Raw genomic sequence first — 25,418 nt, forward strand, 5'->3', positions numbered from 1 at the left:
ACTACAGAGAAATCTACAGATATCCCATCTGGTCTATAGCTTTAGAATAATATCTGTAATTACTGGAGTACTTTAGAATTGTACCTGCACTTACTGGTAACTAACTGCCTCAACAAAAATCTTGAGAAGTTTCATAAAACCAGAAAGGGCATAGTTGATTAGGAAATTACAGGGATCTTTTCGGTTTGAACGGCAGTTTTTTCTAGCGATGTCATATGAAATTGTCACCCATAATTATGACCCTAGTATCGATCTATTGCATTTCAATCTGTTTTAGGGTTAGGGTTAGTTAGGGTTAGGGTTAGGGGTGGGGGGAAGGGTATCTTTTTTTCTTCACAAATGTAAATAAACCCAATCTGTTTCTTAAATGAGGGACATATTCATACAGTACAGAATGTTTTTTACCTCAATAGATGTCAGCGATTGGTTGAAATTGCAGAAATTAAAGAAAAAAAACAACAAATATCTTACGAACTATAGAATGTTCTCAATAAAGCCAAGAGAAAAAGATGTTTTATAAACACATTCTACCAGTATACGAAGTTTAAAATTTTTTTAGTTACCTAGAAATTATGTTAAAAACTGCCGTTCAAACCGAAAAGATCCAATTACAGCTCCATACAATTAATGGAAATGCGAAAATATGTAACATAGATCATTTAAAATAAATATTGGAAGAGACGTATAATAGATGTCAAACTCACCATTAGGTAGGACGAATTGTGTTACATAGTGCCATACCATTGGTTCCACAATATCACCTAGTTTAGATTCTAGAGAGAGACAAAAAAAAAAGAAATTTTGATGATTCTAACAATAATGCTTTCAAATTTTGGCACAAAGCCAGCAATTTTGGGGGAGGAGGTAAGTTGATTACATTGACCCCATGACTCAACTGGTACCTATTTTGTTGACCCCGAAAGGACAAAAGGTAAAGGTGAGCTCAGCAGAATTTCGCCCGGCGTGCCAATGATTCTACCAGCTCGCTGCCTTAGTAATTATAATAATAATAATAATAATAATAATAATAATAATAATAATAATAATAATAATAATAATAATAATAATAATAATAATAATAATAAATAATAATAATAATAATAATAATAATAATATAATAATAATAATAATAATAATGATGATGATGATAATAATAAATAACAACAACAACAACAACAACAATAATAATGATATCTGCATCTACATCATACGTAAATAAGAGGAGACCCTGTAGGATTGAGAGGACTTTTATATGGCTGAGGATGTGACAGCTACCTTAGGAATGGAGCTATAAAAATTACACCCAATACACTCTGTGAAGTTGTTGGTGTTAGGAGTGCATCCAGCTGTAGAAACCTTCCAAAAATAGAACACAAGATTAGATGCGTCATTCTGATGCATCTTGGAGAAGAGTAACTTCAAAAAAAAGTTAACCTGGACAGTGAATAACTGTCTAATCTCTGCCAGCATGGACAGCAGACATGAAATAAGAGTGATGATGATTATGTTAACACATACTCACAAATATATATGCATGTGTGTATGTATCTGTATATAGATGTGCGCTTATATATACATTACCTTTAAGAAGAGCCAGTTCACAAAACCTCATCATGTCATCCCACATGAGAACAGTCAGATGATTGTATTTACACTTCACATATTTCACAACTTTCTCAATATGAACAAAGAACATCTGTTGGTTTGTTAAGTTCTCTGAAGCCATTGTCTTCTTACACCGCTCACAGAACCCTATGTGATAAACCTGTAAATGACAAAACTCTATAAACAGATTGGAACCACAATTTATATATTCTAGCATAGAACATGCATGCATAAATACATACATACATAGATGGACAGACAGAGAGCCAGATAAATAGATAGATGCACATGGACATAGGCAGTACAATTTTAGCAAAAATTAAGTAATGAGCTGGTTATGAACAGATAGGTTCACTTAAACAAAGTAATCATGTATATGGACATCAATTCTACATGGTAGTGAGCAATTAGCCCTGAATGCAGTGGACATGCAAAGGTTAGAAAGAAATGAGGCTAATATGCTCTGCTAGATGTGTAATGTAAGTGTACATATTCGACAGAGTGCTAATGCTTTGAGAGAGAAGTTAGGCATAAGAGGAATTAGTTTCTGTGTGCTAGAGAAAAGACTGCACTGGTTTGGTTGTATGATGCAGAGGGATGCCAACAGCTCCATAAAGAAGAGCCAATCTCTCAAAGCAGATGGAACACGTGAAGTGGGAGACCCAGGAAGATATGGGATGAAGTGCTGAAGGATAGCCTTAAGATGCTGAACCTTTCAAGTGAGATGACAAAGGACTGAGATGTCTGGCACCTTGCTATACTCATGAAGATCCGTACTCTACAGCAGAAGTGTTAAGATTAGTCCCCCTAATGGTGAAGATTGACCTGCAATAGTCCTGGGCTAGTGTCATGTAAAAAGAGCACTCGTGGCGGTACCACGTCAGAGCACCTGTGTGGCGCCACAAGAAAGCACCTGTGAAGCACCACATAAAAGCACCAGTACTATAGAGGTTACCTTGCCATCAGCAAGACTAAAGAGCCCTCTCAAGCCCAGCTTTATCACTGTTTAGATCAATTACCAACTACTGAGAAATAATCCTTTCTATTATAGGCACAAGGCCTGAAATTTAAGGGATTGGGACAGTCAATTACATCAACCCCAGTTCTCAACTGGTACTTATTTTATCGATCTCGAAAGGATGAAAGGCAAAGTTGACCTTGAGGAAATTTGAACTCAGAATGTAAAGACAGACGAAATGCTACTAAGCATTTTGCCCAGCATGCTAACGATTCTGCCAGCTCACTGCCTTAACCACTGACAAATAATAACAGCAGAAAAACTTTTAATGAGCCCAATTAAATTGGCAGGAGTATATAACTAGCATGTATTTTGTTGCTCTCTGTTTCTCTATATATATATTGGCAAATTGTTTTTGGCTTTAGTATTCCATCGAAAAGATTGCAAGAATGGTGACAGGATGGAAGAGGTCAATATTTAAGCCCACACAACTAATGGAATTACCAACCCTTACCTCATCGGCTCCAATATGGAAACGGTGACTGCGAGGATGCAATGTGAGAATTTGGTCAATCATCAGCTTTACTGTGTCTAAAGCATCTGAAAGTAAAGAACAGACTCACATTGATTTAGTAACTGGCAACTAATAGAGACCCCCAACATCACCTCAATAATACTAAGGACATGAAATGTGGTATGTTCACACCAACCGTTCAGGTGTGAAGTTAAACTGTAGTAAGAAGAGTGTCATATGCATTCTGTGAACATAATAAGTTTGAACATACATTATTCTTTTCTACTCTAGGCACAAGGCCCAAAATTTTTGTGGAGGGAGCCAATCGATTAGATCGACTCCAGTATGTAACTGGTACTTAATTTATCAACCCCAAAAGGATGAAAGGCAAAGTTGACTTTGGCAGAATTTGAACTCAGAACGTTAAGACAAACGAAATACCTATTTCTTTATTACCCACAAGGGGCTAAACATAGAGGGGACAAACAAGGACAGACATAGGTATTAAGTCAATTACATCGACCCCAGTGCGTAACTGGTGCTTAATTTATCGACCCCGAAAGGATGAAAGGCAAAGTTGACTTTGGCAGAATTTGAACTCAGAACGTTAAGACAAACGAAATACTGCTAAGCATTTCGCCCGTGCTAATGTTTCTGCCAGCTTGCCGCCTTTTTGAACACACATTATTGTTTCTATTAATAATGGTTTCAAATTCTGGCACAAGGTCAGCAATTTCAGGGGAGGGGTTAAGTTGATTACCTTGACCCCAGTACTCGTCTGGTACTTAATTTATTGACCCCAGAAGGATGAAAAACAAAGTCGACCTCAGCTGTTACAGGTTCCATACATACTTCATGCTTGTGTTATTGTTTCTATTAATGATAACACAAACACATAGGCGTAGGAGTGGCTGTGTGGTAAGTAGTTTGCTTACTAACCACATGGTTTTGGGTTCATTCCCACTGCGTGGCACCTTGGGCAAGTGTCTTCTACTATAGCTTCGGGCTGATTAAAGCCCTGTGAGTGGATTTGGTAGAGGGAAACTGAAAGAAACCTGTTGTATATATATATATGTGTGTGTGTTCGCCCCCCCCCCCCCCCACCACATCACTTGACAACCGATGTTGGTGTATTTACGTCTCCGTAACTTAGCAGTTCAGCAAAAGAGACCAATAGAATAAGTACTAGGCTTACAAAGAATAAGTCCTGGGGTCGATTTGCTCGACTAAAGGTGGTGCTCCAGCATGGCCTCAGTCAAACGACTGAAACAAATAAAGGAGTAAAAGAGAGTAAGAGTATGGAACTTGTTGACAGCTAGGAAGACTGAGGTTATTAAAGTTATGTGCTATGCTTTAAGGATACGATGCAATGTTTGATGTGCAGATGTGTTCTTACAGTAGATATGAAGCTATAGTTTTATAGGAGAAATGAAATGTGATTGTATAACATTCCTGCCTTTTTGTAAATATATTAGTGATCAATAAAAATGAGGAAAAACAATTACAACTGTGAAACAAAACCAGGTCACAGACTCCTCATCTTGCCAAGAGTTTATCATTCATTCTACAACATTTGTATCAACATCCAAACTGCTGACATGTATTGACAGGAAGTTAGATGAAAGTGGTGAGGAAGAGATGTGACTTACTCACCTGGATGGGTTGGACATAGAGAAGTAGGGTAAGCTGCAACTTCCCGGAGTTTTTGAAATTTTTCATGTTTCAAAACAAACTACAAGATAGAGAACAACATGAAGATTTGAAGAAAGCTGTAGATGGCTGAGTGCAAAAGTTATAAGATGATGAAGGTAAAGAAGCACAAAACATGTCTTTTGACTTATCAGATCTTGTCAAATCATCAAATCTTTGTCAGTATGGAAGATACATATTATTATATGATGATAGTAGGCGCGGGCATGGTTGTGTGGTTAGGGAGCTTCCTTCCTAGCTACATGGTTTCGGGTTCAGTCCCACTGCGTGGCACTTTGGGTAGGTGTCTTCTACTATAGCCCCGAGCCAAGCGAAGTTTTGTTATTGAATTCGGTAGGTGGAAGTTACTGCCGTGTGTGTATGTGTGCGTATAGCTGCTCAGTGCCTCTCCGAAAGAGAGAGAGGGGATCATAGTGATGATGATGGTACATATGTATGTATGTATGCATGTCTGTATGTGATATGTCCCGCATTATGACGACATAACATCGTTGGCTGCATGATTGGCCCGAACAGCATATCTCGCTGACTGTAATTCTTTATTTAGCACCTAGGCCATGACACAGAGGGAACTGTACAAGGACAGACAGAACATCACAGTGGGGACAAAAACCATAAAACGAATGAAATGAAGGATGTATAAAAATTAAGGTTCATGGAATGGCTGCATTGAGCCCCACTCTCAAGCAGTACCATTTAAATGTTTTAACATACAGTTTTTAATAATTTTTCTTCCTCTTATTTTTCCTTAAACTTTTTTTTCCTATTAGCATCGTTTTTATAGTCTATTATATTCTAACGTCTTACTTACTTTTCAGAAGTTCATGAATGGTTCTAAATCTTTGTATTCCACAACTGGTGGTAGTTCATCAAACTCCACCTCTACTCCCAATGGGTCTATGCTGTCTCCAAATAAATCTCTCAGATTTCCATGTCTCTCTCAGTCTATTACAATTCCTTTTACTTTTTCTGTATACAGCTCTACTGGTAACATTACAATTTAAATCTTGTTATTCTCCTCTCTATGGTTGTACTTTTTGCATATGTTACCATATGCCACTTGTTCTTCATCGGTTTCTTGTCTGTTCATTTCAGTGATGCACCTGTGATTCACTCTCGAAGTGAATATGATTTAGTGTTCCTACAGAAACCTTCATTTACCTTATATGATGTTTAATATTGTTTCAGCAGTAATTTTGTTCTCTTCATAGAACACTTGTAATGTATGTATTGCCAGTTCTTTTGGTATAGTAGATTTTTACTATTCTTGTTTATGTCTCCTCACAGATGCGCATATTCTAACAAGTTGCTTCTTAAATTTTGCACCCCTCTTGTTCATTAAACACTGAGTTAAACTTGCAAAGCTGTTTATTTTCTCTTTTCGATTTTTAATGTTTATTAGCGGGTTGCCAAACTATCAGTTTGGTCTCCTGGCTAAAACAGTAATGACAAATTTTAAAGTTTACTTGAAATTTTATAAGTGTGAAAAGGGATTAAAATTTCGATACTCTGTATCAAAGGTTCCAACAAGAACAGGTGGAAAATCAGAGCTTGAGACAAGAAGACACTTTTAACCAATCAGAATTCTGTTTAAATAATCAGTCTGATAGGTCACCTTCCTTTGTCGGTTGAGTAAAGTGTCATCTAAGCTGATGTTTATTGGTAATTAAACTTATTTTGCAATACTTGTGCATATTTATCAGCTTTGTTCTTGTTGATAAGAATTATCAACAACTTTTCCTGTGATAGTGATTTAAGAAGACGCACAGAAGTATGCTAAAGATCGGACATAATCTCTTGTGGGCAAGAAATGTAAAATAAAGTTTATTATAAAAAACAGAAGCACTTTGTAATTTAAAAAACTAATAAACATAAGACAGCAAATGTAGTAACAACTGACAGAAATTAAAACCCCAAAAAACTAAACATAACAAAATTACAATATGAATCCTAGAAATCTAGAAAAGGAAATACATTTTACATACCTCAAAATGACCAAATGTTTGAACCAAAGGAATTACTTCCAAATTATTTTGTTCTGCCAATTGTTGTATTCTTTGTATATCATCTTTGCTGGAAGAGATAGGGTGAGACATTTCAGTGTTGAAGTTATTATAAATATAAGACTGGTTGTTATTATTTTCTGCACTGAGTCAAGTATTATTTGGCTTAAAAATATTCATCATTGTTAAGAAATACATGATGCCTCTGCAGCCCTGACAATGTTACTCCAAGACTTAGATTGCCAAAGGTGAGAAGTGTAACTTGGAGACAAAGAAAATCTCACAAAATGAAGATATTTCAGTGCACTATGCATTAAAAAAAATTTCTTCTTTTAAGAAATTTGCTGTATTGGAGTGGTAGGGGTGCCTTCTTTGACCCCTAACTAGATCTGTCACAACTTCTGCAACAGTAACCAAAATAATAAGTGAAATACAAGCAAAAGAGAGGATCTTTACATAGTTGTTTGACCTGCTAGACATGGTAGCTAAACCTCCCTTAGAACATACCCTACTACCCATACATCTTCAAGATAATGTAATCTTCTGGATAATTTATACTTCAAACAAAGATGAAATGATCATCCTTTGAATATTTTTGATCAAAGGTATTTTCAATGAAGGATGACCTAGGTTTAAATATAAAACAGCAAAATTAAAACAATAATAGTAAAAAAAATGTGCAGTTGTTTAGCCCTAGGTTAGCCATGATATGGCAGGTCTATGATCAAATGTGTTTCAGTCCTTAACATATTGCCATTTGTTTTCTATATGCAAGATGTAAACATATGTTACCACTACCCAAGCAATGTCATGGCAAAAACATACAGTGGCAAACTCACACACACACACTTCCAAACAGTTTCTATTTAAATTCCCTCATGTAGTATTGGTCATTCCAAGGCTATAGCAGAAGACATCCATCCAATGAAACCACTTCGGTGAGAAGTGAATTTCTTAACCACACAACCATGCCTGTGCCTTCAATACATTTTTTACAAGATGTAAAAGAAATGAGGATGTTACTATTTAAAATTCTATATGGATATAATAAAGTGTGTGGTGTGTGTGTGTGTGTGTGTGTGCGTGTGCGTGTGTGTGTGTGCATATATATAGATATATATATAAAAATATTATTATTTGGACTTTGGGTATATGAATAGTAGTCATCATCATCATTGTTTAATGTCCGTTTTTCATGCTAGCATGGGTTGGAAGGTTTGACCGGGGAATGGCAAGCCAGGAGGCTACACCAGGCTCCAGTCTGATCTGGCAGTGTTTCTACAGCTGGATGCCCTTCCTAATGCCAACCACTCCATGAGTGTAGTCAGTGCTTTATAGGTGCCACCGGCACAGGGGCCAGAGGAGGCTGGTAATGGCCGCAATTGGTTGGTGCTTTTTACATGCCACCGGCATGGAAGCCAGTCAAGGTGGCACTGGCATCAGCCACGTTTGGATGGTGCTTTCACTATTTAGGCTACTTGATGTCATCCACAGTTACGATGTAATTGTTACTGGATTTACATCAGGAATTCTGCAGTGTTTGTTGATTTTATAATAAATGAGGAAAATGGAAAATGGATTTAGCAAGAATCTTTATTCAATACAAAGATCATTTCAACCCATCCTGCATCTGTCCCTTATGGACGGGATATTGTACAGCTAACTGTGTTGCATCCATCAATGCAGGCAGTGTTTCATCAGGTGTCTCATTTAAATAAGACACCTCACTACATATACTGATTTTTGCTTAGCAGGTTGTGGTCACATACATATATTTTGAATAGATGAGGCCTAGTGTCTTTCTAGCAAGAAAATAAAAAGACAGACAATAGACTAGCTTAGTTACTTCTTAAGGCTAATTATGCATTAGAATCCCTGTAATCATGAAGTAAATGAAAAAATATTGTTTGTATGCTTTGTGTGTTGTATGGAATATAATAAAGCAGTTAGGGTACGTTGTGTAAAATACAGTGTATTTTCCCTCCACTCAGATTAACTTTAAAATAAATATAAACATGATCTCACCTGTATGCATGTTCAGCAGCCAATTCTTTGAGATCATTTTGGTATGGAAACATATCTTCATATTCTAGCAATAAACTCGTAGCACCCCATTGACGGAATAAAGGAAATATCTGGACAAGTAAAAGGTCTAAATTAATATTGGCTCCTCCTGAGACTGTTGCTATAGTGGAAATGTTATGATGCTAGATCACTAGATCAACGTTTAGTCCCTGCCACCCAGCTCAATTTTATAAAAGAAAAATTTATAATAATTTTTCACTTCTAAAATATTTTGTAAAATGCATGTTATTAGTATACGTTGAAGTCCACCTTGGATCATAATTAACACAAGTTCTCGTAAGTAAAACCAGTGCACATTAGGGAAACTTTTTATGATGTCAACCAATGAAAAAGAAGTTCGTGGAAACATGCAAAAAATGTGACCTATTTCCTCTTCACTTTATCGATACATATCAAATCAAATGGAATTTTTATTTTCCAAAAGTTATGCATGTATTTGTCCAAACTGATTCTAGTGATATATACAGATATATAATATTCAATAGCTTTGTAAGTTTTTCTCTCAAGCACAGAGTTTTTCTCTCATGAAGTGTATGCATTCATTTGGACAATTTCTATTCCTGTTCACACCTTAATGACTCTCTTATTCATCAAGACTGTATACACATCATGTGAATGAACTTTATTCACACATCTCTGTGCACAAACTTTGCTAACGCCTCATTTTCTTGATCCTTTTATCCACTTCACTTCATTTATTTGGTCCATAAATTTATTTGGCAGCTATGAACATTTTAACATCTTATGTCTATCTTCTCTATAAGTATTTTTTTTTTCTTTTGTGGAATAAAAATCTGTATAATCACCTCAGAGTACAGACCATATCCTAATAAAATGTTTAGTTACACTGCTTTAAATTCTGAGTTCATAACCTGCCAAGGTTGATTTTTGCCTTTTAAATTTGTATGGTCATATATAAGTCATATTTTATTCTTGATTTTAACTGAAAAACTTGAGTGTGATTTATATACAGGGCAAAGTTTGAATATGAAAGGAAAAAATTTTGTATAAAAATTCAACACTAAATTCGACTTAAACACAAGTAGATATGGTAAATTTATTGTTGAATATATCTCCAGCCAGGTCTACTTCATATGACCTTAACAGATAAACACTTCAGCAATGAATGTTCTCTTTCGATTTAGGGATTAAAACATGTGGTCTCCATATAAGACATTGGACTGCTACATAAGCAAGTCAAACAATGGCTGAAAAATCACCTTTGCGTTTGAATTTTACATAACATCATCTATGTCGTGTATGTGTGTGTGTGTGTTTTAAGTCTATTATTTCAAAGCAAGTTAAAAATAGCAACAGAACAGTTACTAATGAGAGGACTCACTAATGAAAATAGAGTCAAATTTATTATAAAGTGTAAAGACCCCCTTCCATCATGAATGACCAGGGGATTACACCTAGAAAGTTATCCTCCAAGGTACAAGTCCAGGCAAGGTTGTTTATGGAAGACCAGCAGTCACCCAGGCATACCAGCCTCCCCTTTCCATACCACTGATGTTATCCAAGGGAAAGATGAAGGCCAATGCAGCTTGGCTCCAGTGGCAATGCAACTCATTTCTATAGCTGAGTGAACTGGAGTAACGTGAAATAGAGTGTCTTGCTCAAGAACACAACACACAGCCTGATCCAGGAATGGAACTCACTACCTTATGATTGTGAGCCTGATGCTCTAACCACTGAGCCATAGGCAGTATAGAAACTTACACAGGCACACCTGAACATGTAAGTGTTCATGTGGGTATAGCAATCAGAAATAATTCATAGTAAAGGATTTAAAAATGACATTACCTCAGCAAAATAACTGACCCTTGGAGGTGCACCTTTCAGGTCCAAGTGAACTGTGCTGTAAATAGACAATAACAAACATTTACTGCATATTTCTTATTTCTTTATTGCCCACAAGGAGCTAAACATAGAGGGAACAAACAAGGACAGACAAAGGGATTAAGTTGATCACATCGACCCCAGTGCATAACTGGTACTTAATTTATCGACCCCGAAAGGATGAAAGGCAAAGTCGACCTCGGCAGAATTTGAACTCACAACATAACGGCAGACGAAATACTGATAAGCATTTCGCCCGACGTGCTAACGTTTCTGCCAGCTCACCGCCTTAACTGCATATTTCTTTCCATACTATACACATAATCCAAGGTGTTTACACAGACAATCACAATATATTTACATTCACTCCATACAAGCTACATACACTTGCATTTCTAAGACTGGTGAGACCAATATGGTTCAGTCTTGAACACTGGCTTTCTGGAAATTCTCCCTTGCACATGTTCTTCTTGCAGCCATCAATAGGAATAGCTTGTGTAAGGGGAGAATTCCAGAGAGCCAGTGTGCTAGGTTGAAAGAACTGAACATAGTGCAGAGCCTGGAGTAGTATACAGAATATGAATGAAGAGAGGAAGTAGTGCATGTGAATTGTGAGTACCTGAATGAAAATGGAAAAAATAATACCAACTATGACCCAATGTGTAGAAGCCAATGTAGTAGCTGAAATGGCAGTTGAGCACAACTGAATATATATATATATATACACACACACACATACATACATGCATATATATGTCCTCTACACGCACACACATGCGTATACATATACATGTATATGCATACATGTATAAAAAGAAATATATATATGTATATATAACTTCATCTTCACATAGAAAAAATGCTTACACTTATCTTAGAGCTTATATAAATAAATATACTCATACAAAAACATAAACAAATATACATATATGCACACTCATAACAGACATATATTCACAGTCGCTGCATGTGTGAATAGACATATATATATACATACACACACACACATGCATACACATGTGCATGCATATATATATGTACAAATATACACACACACATATGTATATATGCATACTCAACATCATCCTTGCATGGATATATGCCTACATTTATATATAGACATTTATACAAATGTATTGCATGTGGTAGGATGCACCTGTGAAAAAATTGTTCATATAAAAAACCAAAGTGTTTTCCCTATGAGTTTACAGGACATAAAATTGCACTGCCAAACTAGAATGATAGAAAAATGGAACAAACAAGAAAAAATAAATAGTTTGTCAGCAGGAAATGTTGTGACTACAACAAACAAAAAATTCGTGAATATGATAAATGAAAACACTTGTGTCAGAATGCAATTAGACATGGGAAGAGCTATCACAATCATAAATGAGAAAACATGAGAACAAATGGGTAGTATAACAATATCTGTCAGAGTGACAACCGTTGTCAAAAGACAGATAAAACAGTTGCAAAAGACCGCTTTACAACATATAAGTGAAATTGAAGTCGAAATCAAACTCGGTGACTGGCATACGTTGCTAGTGGAGCGCTAAGAGTACCATACGAGTGAGATCGTTGCCTGAGCAACAAACTGGCCTTCATGCCGGTGGCACGTTCAGCACACCATTTGAGTGTGATCATTACCGCGTCGCCATACTAGCACTTGTGCTGGTGGCACGTGAAACATTCGAGTGAGGACGTCGCCAGTGCCGCTGGACTGGCCCCTGTGCAGGTGGCACGTAAAAAGCCCCATTTGGATGTGGTCGTTGCCAGTACCACCAAACTGGCCCTTGCGCCGGTGGCAGGTTAAAGCACCCACTACACTCTCAGAGTGGTTGGCATTAGGAAGGGCATCCAGCTGTAGAAACTCTGCCAGATCAGATTGGAGTCTGGTTTGCCAGACCTCAGTCAAATCGTCCAACACATGCTAGCATGGAAAGCTGGCGTTAAATGATGATGATACACCTACACAAGACTATATACACAGACTGTACAGTAAATACAATGACATCAGCTTATGTGCACTAATGATATGCAGCTAATTCTAGAAACTTATCCCTAAATATACATTGTGAAGTTTCCCTGTAGATAACTTCTAATACTTACTGGTGAAAATCTGAAGACTCATTCATTGCAGAAAGACCTGAAAAATATAAAAAGAGATAAAATATGTATATAAGCTTCATAATTGTCGTTATTGATTTCTTTAAGGGAAGAGATGGTATTTAATCCAGTCTTACAAAGACTGCAGTCTGCAGAACTTTCTGGAAAATTACTTTGAGTTTTTTTAGTAGTGCAGCCCACCTCTATGATGAGCCATGTCTCATGCAGCTCACCTCTCAAAAATGTTTCCTATACCTGTTCTAATCAGTTCCCAGTTAATTACAGGTAATACTTACACTGACTTCTAATATCAGCAAAAAGTCACACCTTTCAGGGGAAGAGTATGATCAATTACATCAACCTAGTATTTGACAAGTTACTTATTTTACAGATGCTGAAAAGAAGAAAAGCAAAATAAGCCTTCACAAGATTTGAACTCAGAACATAAAGGACTATACCTAAATACCACAAAGCATTTGTTTGATTCTGTGATGTTTCTGCCAGTTCACTACTTTATCATATTAACTGCAGCTCTGACAGGAGGGGTATGTAACCCTTTCATTACCAACCTGGCCAAAACCGGCTCTGGCTCTGTAGTACAGATGTCTTGTTTTCATAAGGTTTGTATTAAAATATGCCACCAAACCTTAGTCACAATTTATGTTCCTAACACTAGCTTAATGATAACTAAGTTATTTGACTAAATTCTTTGTTATATTTAAAATAATTGAAAGAAACACAGAGCATCTCAAAATAAATACAGTAACGAAAGAGCTAAAGCCACAAGGATCATAAGAAAACACAGTCCAGATCTCTAATGATAACTCTCTCTACATTCAAATATTGTAGAATGTCATGGAAGATGCTGTGATGCTGCACAGCAGAGATAAACAGGCCCTAAATGGAAGCAGTGAAGTGATCATGTTCCATGGATATGTAATGTTCATAAATGAAAAAGTACAAATGAGCAGTCCATGCTGGTATGGGCAAGTGATGTATATGGAGCATGACAGCTGTATAAAGAACTGCAGGATATCCAAAGTTGATGGAATCTGTGATAGATGGAGACCCAGGAAGATAAAATGGTGAAGATCAATCCCAGGATGCAGTACCTTGCTGAGGAGATGATAAAGACTAAGATGATTGATGAGACACAGTGTTGAGAAGGTCCATCCACTTGCGTAAGTATGGCGAAATGAACATCAAAATCATTAAAGATAGAGAGCAAAGATGGAAGCATCTGTATTTAGGTCTCCAGCCAATAGTCCCATCTGTTGCTGTCTCTGCTTCTTAATATCTTCTCATTTATCTTTCACTCACCTCTCTCCTTCTAACCAGTGTAATATACTAAGGTTGGTATGATCACTCTCCCATCCCAATCACTTTGATTCTACTGTCATACTCACATATCCTCCATCCATCTATCTTGACTTCTTCTGTCATCAGTCTTGCAACTACCCATCTTTCGTGTCTATACCCTGAATAAATGAGTACATCATATAGTGAGGACTTTTCTCTTAGAGGATATATGGCAACCTCACTAGTACTGGTGCAATGATAAAAAAGCACCCAGTGCATTCTATAAATTGGTTGGCAAACAGGCAGAGACAATATAAACTTGAGAGGCTCCTTCAATCTTGTCAAGGACACAATAACCTCTCAAGTGCTGGTGCCATAATAAAATACATAAAAGTAGTTGGTGATAGGAAAGGTAGCTAACTATAGAAAAGATCTGATACTTTGATGTATCTAATTAGGCAACTCAGAATAAGAACTGACTTGGACCATGACAATCCATCCAACCCATACTGAGATGGAAAACGAACATAAAATGATAACAACGATACATATACTTGTATATGTACGTACGTACATATGTAAGTGTATATATACATACATATATATATATATATATTTCACCTCACTGGTGCCCTGTAAAAAGCACCCAGTACACTCGGTAAAGTGGCTGGCATTAGAAAGGGCTTCATCCAGCTGTAGAAGCCATGTCAAAATAGAAAATTGACCTTGGCCATGTCTTCTGACTTGTCAGATTCTGTCAAACTGCCCAACCCATGCCAGCATGGAGAACAGGTGTTAAATGATGATGATGATTGATACCTACCTACCTACTTACCTGCCTGCCTGCTTACCTACACACACTAGATCATCTGATGGTTTCAGCTATTAACATCTAAGTCCTTTTAAAATTGAACATATTTGCCCATTCAAACTCAGGTTTATTGATTGGAATAAAAGGTAGCTTTACTGAAATTTTTTGGTAACATTTATCGAGGTGGATTTGAAATTGCAAGTTGCTTAATCTGGATTGAACAAAGATGAGTCAGTTGTGGTACAATTAGTGTGTTTATTACCGTTTAGCCCCAGATCAGAGCTGATTCAGTAGTTGGGTGATAAAAGACATCCCACATCTGATCTCCCTAGCTTTTATTCAGACACATTATATCTGGGATATAATGTGTCCTGTTTTTTTTTAAGGCAATAGGATCAGTTGAGAGTGATTTGGTTGCTATTTCTAGCAGACGGAATGATGGCGTGGAGGGAATACAAGCCAACGTGGGAGCCTGTATGCGTTTGCTTGACCTGTTAGAAATAACAGCCAACCCTCCTTCGAACCATACGCTACTCTCTTTGAAAGAAGGACAAGTCCTTGAGAATAAGATGGGATGATGAAGGTTGGAACGTCCTTGGTCATAAGTTTGATTGATTGGGACTGATCTGGAACTACCACTCCTAACCAGGAACAGGTTCTCTCGTTGGCTCCTGGTATAATTATTATTATTGCAGACTGTTTTCTGTCTGCTCGTATTTAGACTACGAAATGGTTCGAATGTTGCCGAGTTCTAGTCCTGTCTCCCACTCAGGACCACCCATAGCTGCACTTGAATAAACAGAGATTTCGGAATCATTAGAATAAAATTTGAGTTACTCTTTTCATAGTTTGGACTGACGATCGTAGGCGTTGAAGCTGTGATAATCCCTTCAGTTTGTTTATTTATGACTCTATTAGCCAATGTTTATCATTCTTTTGGACACTACCGTGTGATCTGAAGGATATTTTGCTGCTGTTTCTAGCAGGTCGAGTTAACCTGCTGCGGTTCATCGTCGGTTCGTTGAAAAAAATTTTGCACCCTTAAAAAGGGTATTAAGTGGGGGTACATGTGTGGATAGCAAAGGTGGTGGAGAGACTGACAAATTATCACATTTAATAAAATTAAGATCTTAATCTATTTTAAAAACTTGTCCAACATTGGGGCGAAGGAAGAATTGTTTGAATGCAAGCTCTATTTTCTTTTAATACAGACTAATACGCTGGGCAAAATTTCTTACCAAAATTGGCAGTAGTGGTGGTGGGGTATTTGTCAGTTTGAGAACCGGTACCATAAATGGCTTCGGTATTCCAAACAAACGGTTAGCTTATTGACTAAACTAAAATAAATTAGAACCAATTTTCGTAAGTTTGCTATACCAACTATAACGTTTTTTCTTTGTATCTGCAGCGATTGAACTTAAGTTTAAATATAGAAAATAATAAAATAAAATAAATAAATATCCACACATACATGTGACTATATCGATGCAGGTGTGTATGTGCACACAATACTTCGTGTGCACATGTGTGTGCGTGTAGTTTTGTAATTCTAATAAGCACTGATTTGGCAGATCTAATATTATAACTACGGCGTTTCGAGATCGTGTATCTAAGATGTACATTATCGAATGTGTCCTTCCGCTTTGAAGATTGTAGGATATTATTTGAAAAGAGAGTCGGTTGATAGCTGCCAAGAAGTAGAATGATCCCGGAAAGGAATCCGCGTTGACTCATGGAAGTAGGTAAATGAAAATGCATATAAGGAAGTTCCCAAAACTGGAAATGCTCAGCCAAGGTAAAGACGATCAGAGTACCCCAAAACTTTTAATGAAAATAAACTGAACAATTACAAACACATACACTATATATGTATATATATATACACACAAGGTATACATATAAGATTACCTGAAAGTGTGCTGAGTACATAAATTTGACGTCAATCAACAACAATGCCAAGTGTTGGAGCAATAAACTTTACTTATTTCTTTAATATTTTGGAAATTAATTTCCACCTCATGGTTAGAGCAATGAGTTATCTCCCCTGCATCAGTACTATCCGGTGAATGTTCGTTGTTGTTACTGTTCAGGAAGAACGAACGCAGAAGGAAGTATTTGGATGATTGTTCGATTGAAATTGCCATTAAATCTCCCCGAAAACGACACCTTGCTGTCTTTAAAATGACTAATAATAATAATAATAAATGCCCTGGTGCAATACTACGCAGTGACTGGTGGTTTCTGATCTTAACTGATTGGAAGCGTTAACGTGTACATATTTTGTCTTGGTGCAAAGGATGGGCTACAGCAAATATTCTGCTCAATACCGGATACTTGCTTGTCAGTTGCTTCACCATAACCAGTTGAGCATGTCCTTTAGTGGTTGAGCTGGCAGAAACGTTGGCACGCCGGGCGAAATGCTTTGCGGTATCTCGTCCGCCGAGGTCGACTTTGCTTTTCATACTTTCGTGGTCGATAAATTAAGTACCAGTGACGCACTGGGGTCGATACAATCGACTTAATCCGTTTGTCTGTCCTTGTTTGTCCTCTCTGTGTTTAGCTCCATGTGGGTAATAAAGAAATAGGTATGTACATCTCTGTTCACAAGCAGGAGTAGTGGGAGTGGGGGCATCATAGCCATGTGTTTAGATTCTTTGGAGTTTGAATAATTCACCCCGGGAAACATGAGTGTTTCGTTCATCATCCTTAAACAATTCTTATTCGGGGAACTTTTGAGTTGGATAGGTTACTTGACCTGAAGAAAATTCTAACTGGGCCCAAACTACAAGGTCATGGGTGTGATGCATGTCTGGTGTACCCTTATCGGACGGGTAGTCATGGTGGGTATACTGGACTTCGTATATTTGTACCCCAGCGTCACTTTTGATGGCGTGTGCTGCTCTCTCACCCAATGATAATGTTGTCTTAGATATACTATACTTGAATAAAAAAAAAAGACCGGAATCGCCATAAGATATACTCTATGTCATAAACTAGGCAAAGGCAGCAAGCTGTCAGTATCGTCAACACATCAGACAAAATGCTTGGCGGCATTTCGTCCGTTTTAACGTTCTGGGTTCAAATTTCACAGAAGTTGATCTTGTCTTTCGTTCTTTCGGAGTCGATCAAATAAGTAGCAGTTGAACACTGGGATCGGTGTAATCGACTATCACCTCCCACCATAATTTCAATATTTGTGCCTATAGCAGAAAGGATTATAAAGTAGGTATTTGCACATATATACTTACAAACATGCGTATGTATGCGTCTATTCTATGTATATAACTATGTTTGAGTATACACCCCTATCACTGTACGTGTGTGTATATATATATATTAGAAAAAATGAGGTTCTCAGAAATTCGGATGGTTTTCGAACCGCTAAGTCATTTTATCGATCTCGTTTGGTGAACCGCTATGTCGATCGTGTTTGTCGAAACGCTAAGTCATTTTATCGATCAGTTTTGGCGATCCGCTAAGTCATTTTATCGATCTCGTTTGTCGACCCGCTCAGTCATTTTACCGATCTCATTTGGCGAACCGCTAAGTCGATCATGTTTGTCGAAACGCTAAGTCTTTTTATCGATCATTTTTGGCGAACCGCTAAGTCATTTTATCGATCTAATGAAGAATTAGACTTTTTTGTTATATTTTCTGTAATGAACTGGAGTACCTATGTTTCGAATTTCATCAAAATTGCAGATGAGGGTTATTTCTCTCTTTACACACCCAAACAAAATTGTAATCGTGCCACATGTATCCCATACTACTGGTTTTTATGCGCATATTCCAAAATTCCAGTCTTATAGAACCTGTTAAAAGGATTTTGCTCCTGAAAAATGGAGGTCATGGAGCACTAAAATGTGAGAGTTAACGCCCCAATTGGGGGTGGGCATCTTAATGTCAACCAGAGAAGTTGAATTGTTGAGAATCCTTTTAACTTGGGTCATATATCTATTGTTTGAATTTCTTTGAAATAGGAAATATATGTTCACTGGATTTGTAAAAGAGAGCAAAGCTACAGGAAACCAAAAGACGAATGATCGCAATAAGCAGTCAGCTACAGTACCCTAGTCGTTACCACTCCCAATATAGTATTCCTCACCATGCAGGTGACAGGCACAGCCGTAAGATGCATTACGAATCTATAGCAATTGGAAGGGCGTGACCCAACTGAAATAAACATCAACAGTTGTGTGACGTGAGGACTAAGGAGAAATGAAAGTTGGAGTTTGCATAGTTGGAGTAACTGGACAGAATAAATATACAATCTATAAATGTCTTTGAATAACCAGTCACTCATCTGGGAAGGCTTTGAAATCAATGTTACCATGTGGGGACTATGCGTGACCCAGTGATAATAAAAGGACTGAAAGGAGATCTGCAATCAAATAACTTTACTCAACACTTTGCAACTGAATCAGTGGAGGCAAAGATGCCTCTCATTTACTTGACGATTTTTGCAGCACATTGCTGAAATCACAATCTAAGTGTATGTCAAAGCAAACTCTTACACTGTTGTACCATTGAATTATACATAATGCTCATCTTCTATGCTCGGATGACCCCACAGCTTCCAAGAGTACAACTATTCATCTTTGCTTAGATAAAATGACAAAATTGTGGGTGTTAAGTCCCCATGAAGGGGTCTTTCTAACTTGTAAGAAGATGAAATTTTATAAATATTACTTCATTTGTATCTAATATCTATGGTTAAAATTTCATCAGCAGCAAAAATATATAAACTGTCATGGGGGTTGTGGCCCTTATGCATAGAATATAATTTCCAAATTACGTAAAGATCCATTCAGTACTTTTGACTTAGTTTTGGATCATAAAAGAAATGACTAAAATTTGGGAGTTAAGGCCCCCATTAGGGTGTCTTAGAATCCTCATGTGAAGTGGAAACTTTGTGAATACTTCTTGATGTGTGTCAATTACCCATGGTTGAAATTTCATCAACATCGAAAATTTATGAATTTTCATGGGGTGGGGTTTCTGTCCCCTTTAAGCCATCTGAAATTCAAACCAAACATATTGCATTGTACCCACCCTTATGCATTGAATCTAAGTTTCAGATATCATAAGGATCCATTCAGTAATTTTGGTCCATGAAATTGTATGAAACACACAGCATTACCCTTCTTCCTAGGCTTCGATTTTGTGTTCCAAATTTCATTATGATCGGTGCAGTAGTTTGCGGATGTATAAGTAATACACGAACACATAAATACATTGTCTTTGATATAATAAAAATGAATGTACACATATACATACATGTCTATATATATGTGTGTGTGCGTGTGTGTGTATTATATATATATATATATACACACACGAAGATAAATTGATAGATACAACTGAGTGGGCAAACAAAAATATGAGACACAGCGTAGTGCTTTTTTTATGTTGATAAGCCTAGTACTTATTCTATTAGTTTCTTCTTGTGAAACCAGTAAGTTATGGGGATGTAAGTAAACGAACTGCAGTTGTGAAGCAGTGATGAGGATGAAACTCAGAAACAAAGTCACACACATACACTTAAATATATATATATATATATATATATGATTTCTTTAAGTTTCTGTCTACGAAATCCATATATATACATACATACATACATACATATATATATATATATATATATATATATATATATATATATATATATATATATATATATATATTATATATATATATATATATATATATAATATATATATATATATGTATGTATATATATATATGTGTGTGTGTGTGTGTGTGTATACACACACACACACATAAAGATAAATTGTATGGGCAAACACAAATATGAGATGCTGCCTAGAGTTTTTTTTTATTTTGATAAGCCTATTCTATCAGTTTCTTCTTGTGAAACGAGTAAGTTATGGGGATGTAAATAAACGAACACCAGTTGAGAGGCAGTGATGAGGGAGAAACACAAAGACACACACAGACTTACGTATATACATACATATATATATGCAATTGATTTCTATCAGTTTCTGTCTACAAAATTCACTGGTTGGTCTGAGACTATAGCAGAAGACACATGCCAAGTCACCACACAGTGGGACTGAACCCAGGACCATGTGTTTTGGAACGAAGTTTGTTACCACACAGCCACGCCTGCACCTATGTATGCGTGTGTGGTTGTGTATGGGTTTATATATGTATGCATGTATATATGTGAATATATATGTGTACATATTACATGTACATCTATATATATACATACATGTATACATATACATCTATATGTATAGAAATAAATGTATACATATACAGCTATACACACATACACACACATACATAGGTGTAGGTGTGGCTGTGTGGTAACAAACTTCGTTCCAAAACACATGGTCCTGGGTTTAAATTTAAATTTAAAATAATAATGGTGAGAAATTGAATATTAATTTGATTAATATGAATTGAAAACCAGTGGTGTAGCATTTAAGACCATAGCGGATCTTCTTCTAGCAAAATGGATGTCCACTGTTAAGGGTTCATCCCTCTTATATAATAATTTTACTTTAATAGTTTCAGTATTAAAGTGAAAGTATCTGACATTACAATAGAAAGATGTTTTTGTTTCACTTAAACACGTAATACTGAAATAGTGGAGAAGATATGATATTACTGTGGGCTCGCCCTAGGCAAGAAGTTAGACACTACATGGACCCTAAGTAAGGCATGTGTAAAATTTGAATGAAATTGGTTGTGTAGTTCTCAAGTTTTAGGGATTCACACAGACACGCATTCTCAGTTTTATATATATAGATAATACGACTAAGTTGATTTCATAGATTGCTTTTTCCTTCGTATCTTCTGCTGTGAATTTTATCCAGTTTAATAATTTTGAAGAACAATCGAATTTTAAGATAGCGCCTTTATGATAGTTTGTTGACGGCCTTTTCTCAATTATTAACAATTATTTGTTTGCCTTTCCATTTTCTATCAATGTTGTCTGCTTTCTTTGTTCGCTATATTGTGTGTATAAAGTTCGAAAGGTCGCATACACCCACTCATATATATGTATACATAAGCATTATAAACATTCCTGAATGGAACTTTTAATGATCTACGGTAATTTAAACTAAAGCATTCATTTCTCTCTATGTTGTATAAATACATGTCATAATCTGACCCGGTACCAGCCTGTCTATCCTTTTATTCTATTATACACATTGCTTCAACTTATCCATAGATATCATTTTCTTCTTTTATATGACCAACAAGTAGAGGGATAACGCGGTAAAGGAAGACATGTCCTTAGATATAAGGACAAGTTGAAGCAATCACTAAAATCTCTACAACTTAATTTGACATCTTGGGAAAGTTTTGCCTAGAGTGATCTTCATGGATCAAATCTGTTATGATGCATCAAAACAATTTGAGTTGAAGAAACAGAGCAAGAACAGAAAATATCCTGCAATCAACAGACATATTTGTCTAATCTTTATATATAAAAGTAAGGTTGTGTGCTGTCTGTCTCCTACGATTTAGATTCCTAACTACTCCCACATTTTGCGGTGCAGTTTAACCAAAACCGGGTATCTTTTTGGCATATATAAGGGAAGTAACTCTCTAAAAATTTATTATTAAATCTCAGAACGTAAAAAGCTACAGTAACCCCCCCCACTTGTGGTTAGCCATATTGAGATGACTATTATACTTTACATCTCTAAAAATGCTTATATAGTTATTTCCCTTACAAACCCGAGCAACGCCGGGCGATACTGCTAGTCCTATATAAAATTTAAATTATCGGGTCTTCATTGTGACTTCAATGTAAAATCCAAACCAGAACTCAAATTACATTCACGCATCCATCGCAAATAGACGTAGTGTAGGGCAGAATTCGTGACAGACGAACTGTGGACAGAGGCTTCGCTACGGGCCAGCTAGCAAAAGAAAAGGGACTTTCGGGAGAAGAAGGAAAATAAGAAAGAATGTCAACAGTGAGTGTGAAACGAATCTGAGTGAACTAAACAAATAACTGACGACTTAAGCCCTGATGTACGTAAAGTAATAAACCTTTGATAAATTTATTCTCGTCTCCATTAGTTTGTTTGCGCATAGCTTAACAAAGCTATTATAAGTTTCTTTTATTTTAAAAATCTTTTCTTTTAAACAGACATACGTCGAAATCGACAGGAGTGACCATCACACACACGAAGAACAGTAGCGTAGCTAGGAGTGGACAAGGTGGAGGGGGAGGCACTTTTGGGTTTGCTGTACAAAGTTATATAGGTGGCATGAATGGGTGGGGGCGTTGGGCAGCAAACTCAAGGGCTGCCTCGGGTGGCACATACTCTAGCTACAACACTGATGAAAGCATGGCTGGTTGGTTAAGAAGTTTGCTTTGCAACCACGAAGTGACTCCTTCGGCAAGTGTCTACTGCAGTAATCAAACGTAAAATTGTCCATTCGGGGGTTTCATATATGGAAACTGTGCGTAAACCGATAGTTATATGGGATCTTTTCGGTTTGAACGGCAGTTTTTAACATAATTTCTAGGTAACTAAAAAAATTTAAACTTCATATACTGGTAGAATGTATTTATAAAACATCTTTTTCTCTTGGCTTTATTGAAAAAATTCTATAGTTTGTAAGATATTTGTTGTTGTTTTTCTTCAATTTCTGCAATTTCAACCAAACAGTGACGTCTATTGAGGTAAAAAAAACATTCTGTGCTGTATGAATATGTCTCTCGTTTAAGAAACAGATTGGGTTTATTTACATTTGTGAAGAAAAAAAGCTACCCTTCCCCCCACCCCTAACACTAAAACAGATTGAAGTGCAATAGATCGATACTAGGGTCATAATTATAGGTACAATTTCATATGACACCGCTAGAAAAAACTGCCGTTTAAATCGAAAAGATCTGTTATATGTGTGTGTGTCTTTGAGTTTGTCTCTCACTGCTTCGCAATTGGTGTTGGTTTGTTTACGTACCCAGCAAAAAAGTGACATTTAAAATTATGACCTGACAGAGTCAGTTTGATTGAACCGCTCAGGTGGCGTCTCAGCATAGCCGCAATCTAATGACTGGAACAAGTTTGGTTGAATAAATCGTCGGGAGAAACTTGAAGGTCCACTCAAAACGAATTTGTAATAAAGTTGATTCTACTTTTAGTATATTGAGTCTCCACCCACTAAATGTTCTGCTCTTATGATTCTTTAAAAATGATCACACCCACACACTATTTATAATCTGTATGCATGATTGTGTGTCTGTTGGAACATTCACTTAGTAAACGGAAAGAAAATGCGTGCGAAACTTATCGATAAAAGAGGTAATGTGTATAAAAAAAAAACAAACAAAAAAACTTGTCATTCCCGTTAACTAATACACGTATTATTACACGCCTCAATTCAAGAAGCAGCGAGTAATTAATGTTTTCATCGGAGTTTACATTAATAACTACGAACACTGTTTGGGAAATTCTCAGAAGTTGAATTTTCTGTAATTTCATTACGGAAAGCGTACTTCAAATTAATGCAGTGCACAGGAACAAATAATTTCGAATACTTCGGTTATTTAAAATTTTAAATGTTTACTGTTACAATGAATAGCTGCTTGTCTGATGGGTTCAACCATCTCAAAAATTACTTTTGATGACTTAAAAATTCATTGGAATTTTAAGGATTTTACTTAAGAAAGAAAATTTAAAGAGTAAAATTTGTGGAAACTAAAATGCTTTTTCTCTTCGAGACAAGCACCAGACTGTAAATATTGATTTCTGCTTTGATAAAGGGCAAGCACTATTCCCATTTCGCATAAAATCAAATAATTATTCCAGTAAATCACCAGTAGTTATCTATCAGCAGACAAGTAAAAATAAAAAATCTATATCGATAAGACTAGAACCCAAAATCTTGCAGTTCTCCGTTTTCGATCTTGCAGCTGAGCTAACATCTAATATCAATAACGGAGATTCTTCTCATTAATTGTTAGAGTTGTATTTAAAATTATGAAATAGCCAGAATACGCTTTCATTTTTAAATATAGATACTGGATTAACGCAATCTTTGCTTTGAATGCAAAATAAACATTTTTTTGAGTGTTTGTTATGTGACCCGGTCAGGTGAGACCGAGCCCGGACCGGATGTAGAGTTGCTATTTTCCTAAGCGACCTGTCAGCTACAAGATGGCGGCATCGTTGGAGCAGTATGTGACGACCGTAACTCATCTATCAGAGCAAGGTGAGAATTTCAACGTCGTTGTCCTTTCTTTTATTTACAAACTAAAGAGACATCAGTTTCATTCGAACAAATCCCCATGACTGTCATTTTCTATATAAATGCGATCTATAAACCAGCTGAGCGACGAAAGCCTCAATTTCACCCACCTCACTGTGCTTTATTATATACAAAACGATGTGGATTTTTTTTTTATTACCAGCTTCACAGAATAGACGAGAAAGACAAAGGGTTAGGTAGGAAGACACCGGGAGATCTAGATGTAGATAAATAAAT

General features: G+C 36.5%; 2 protein-coding genes across 4 annotated transcripts in view; one reads left to right on the forward strand and one right to left on the reverse strand.

Annotated features, from left to right (window-relative positions):
• The window catches only part of LOC115214057 (hexosaminidase D), a 53,975-nt gene that overhangs the window by 27,793 nt on the left and 764 nt on the right, over window positions 1–25,418 (reverse strand). For 2 of the 3 annotated variants that reach the window (XM_036504717.1, XM_036504716.1), the window contains exons 2-9: window positions 12,827–12,863; window positions 10,682–10,736; window positions 8,816–8,925; window positions 6,773–6,860; window positions 4,731–4,809; window positions 3,078–3,163; window positions 1,582–1,765; window positions 705–773 (exon numbers count right to left, since the gene is read on the reverse strand). In XM_036504717.1, the coding sequence (XP_036360610.1) occupies window positions 705–773; window positions 1,582–1,765; window positions 3,078–3,163; window positions 4,731–4,809; window positions 6,773–6,860; window positions 8,816–8,925; window positions 10,682–10,736; window positions 12,827–12,863 (708 nt within the window). Of the gene's footprint in view, window positions 1–704; window positions 774–1,581; window positions 1,766–3,077; window positions 3,164–4,730; window positions 4,810–6,772; window positions 6,861–8,815; window positions 8,926–10,681; window positions 10,737–12,826; window positions 12,864–16,841; window positions 17,190–25,418 lie in introns of those variants that run through there. The other variant, XM_029783098.2, reaches the window with a different exon arrangement.
• LOC115214173 (COP9 signalosome complex subunit 3) overlaps window positions 24,995–25,418 on the forward strand; it is a 53,291-nt gene continuing 52,867 nt past the window's right edge. Inside the window, exon 1 of the mRNA XM_029783260.2 lies at window positions 24,995–25,145. Coding sequence (XP_029639120.1) covers window positions 25,091–25,145 — 55 coding nt within the window. The 5' untranslated portion in view covers window positions 24,995–25,090. The remainder of the gene's footprint in view (window positions 25,146–25,418) is intronic.

Source organism: Octopus sinensis, linkage group LG7, assembly GCF_006345805.1.
Source record: "Octopus sinensis linkage group LG7, ASM634580v1, whole genome shotgun sequence".
Classification (NCBI taxonomy): Eukaryota; Metazoa; Mollusca; class Cephalopoda; order Octopoda; family Octopodidae; genus Octopus; species Octopus sinensis.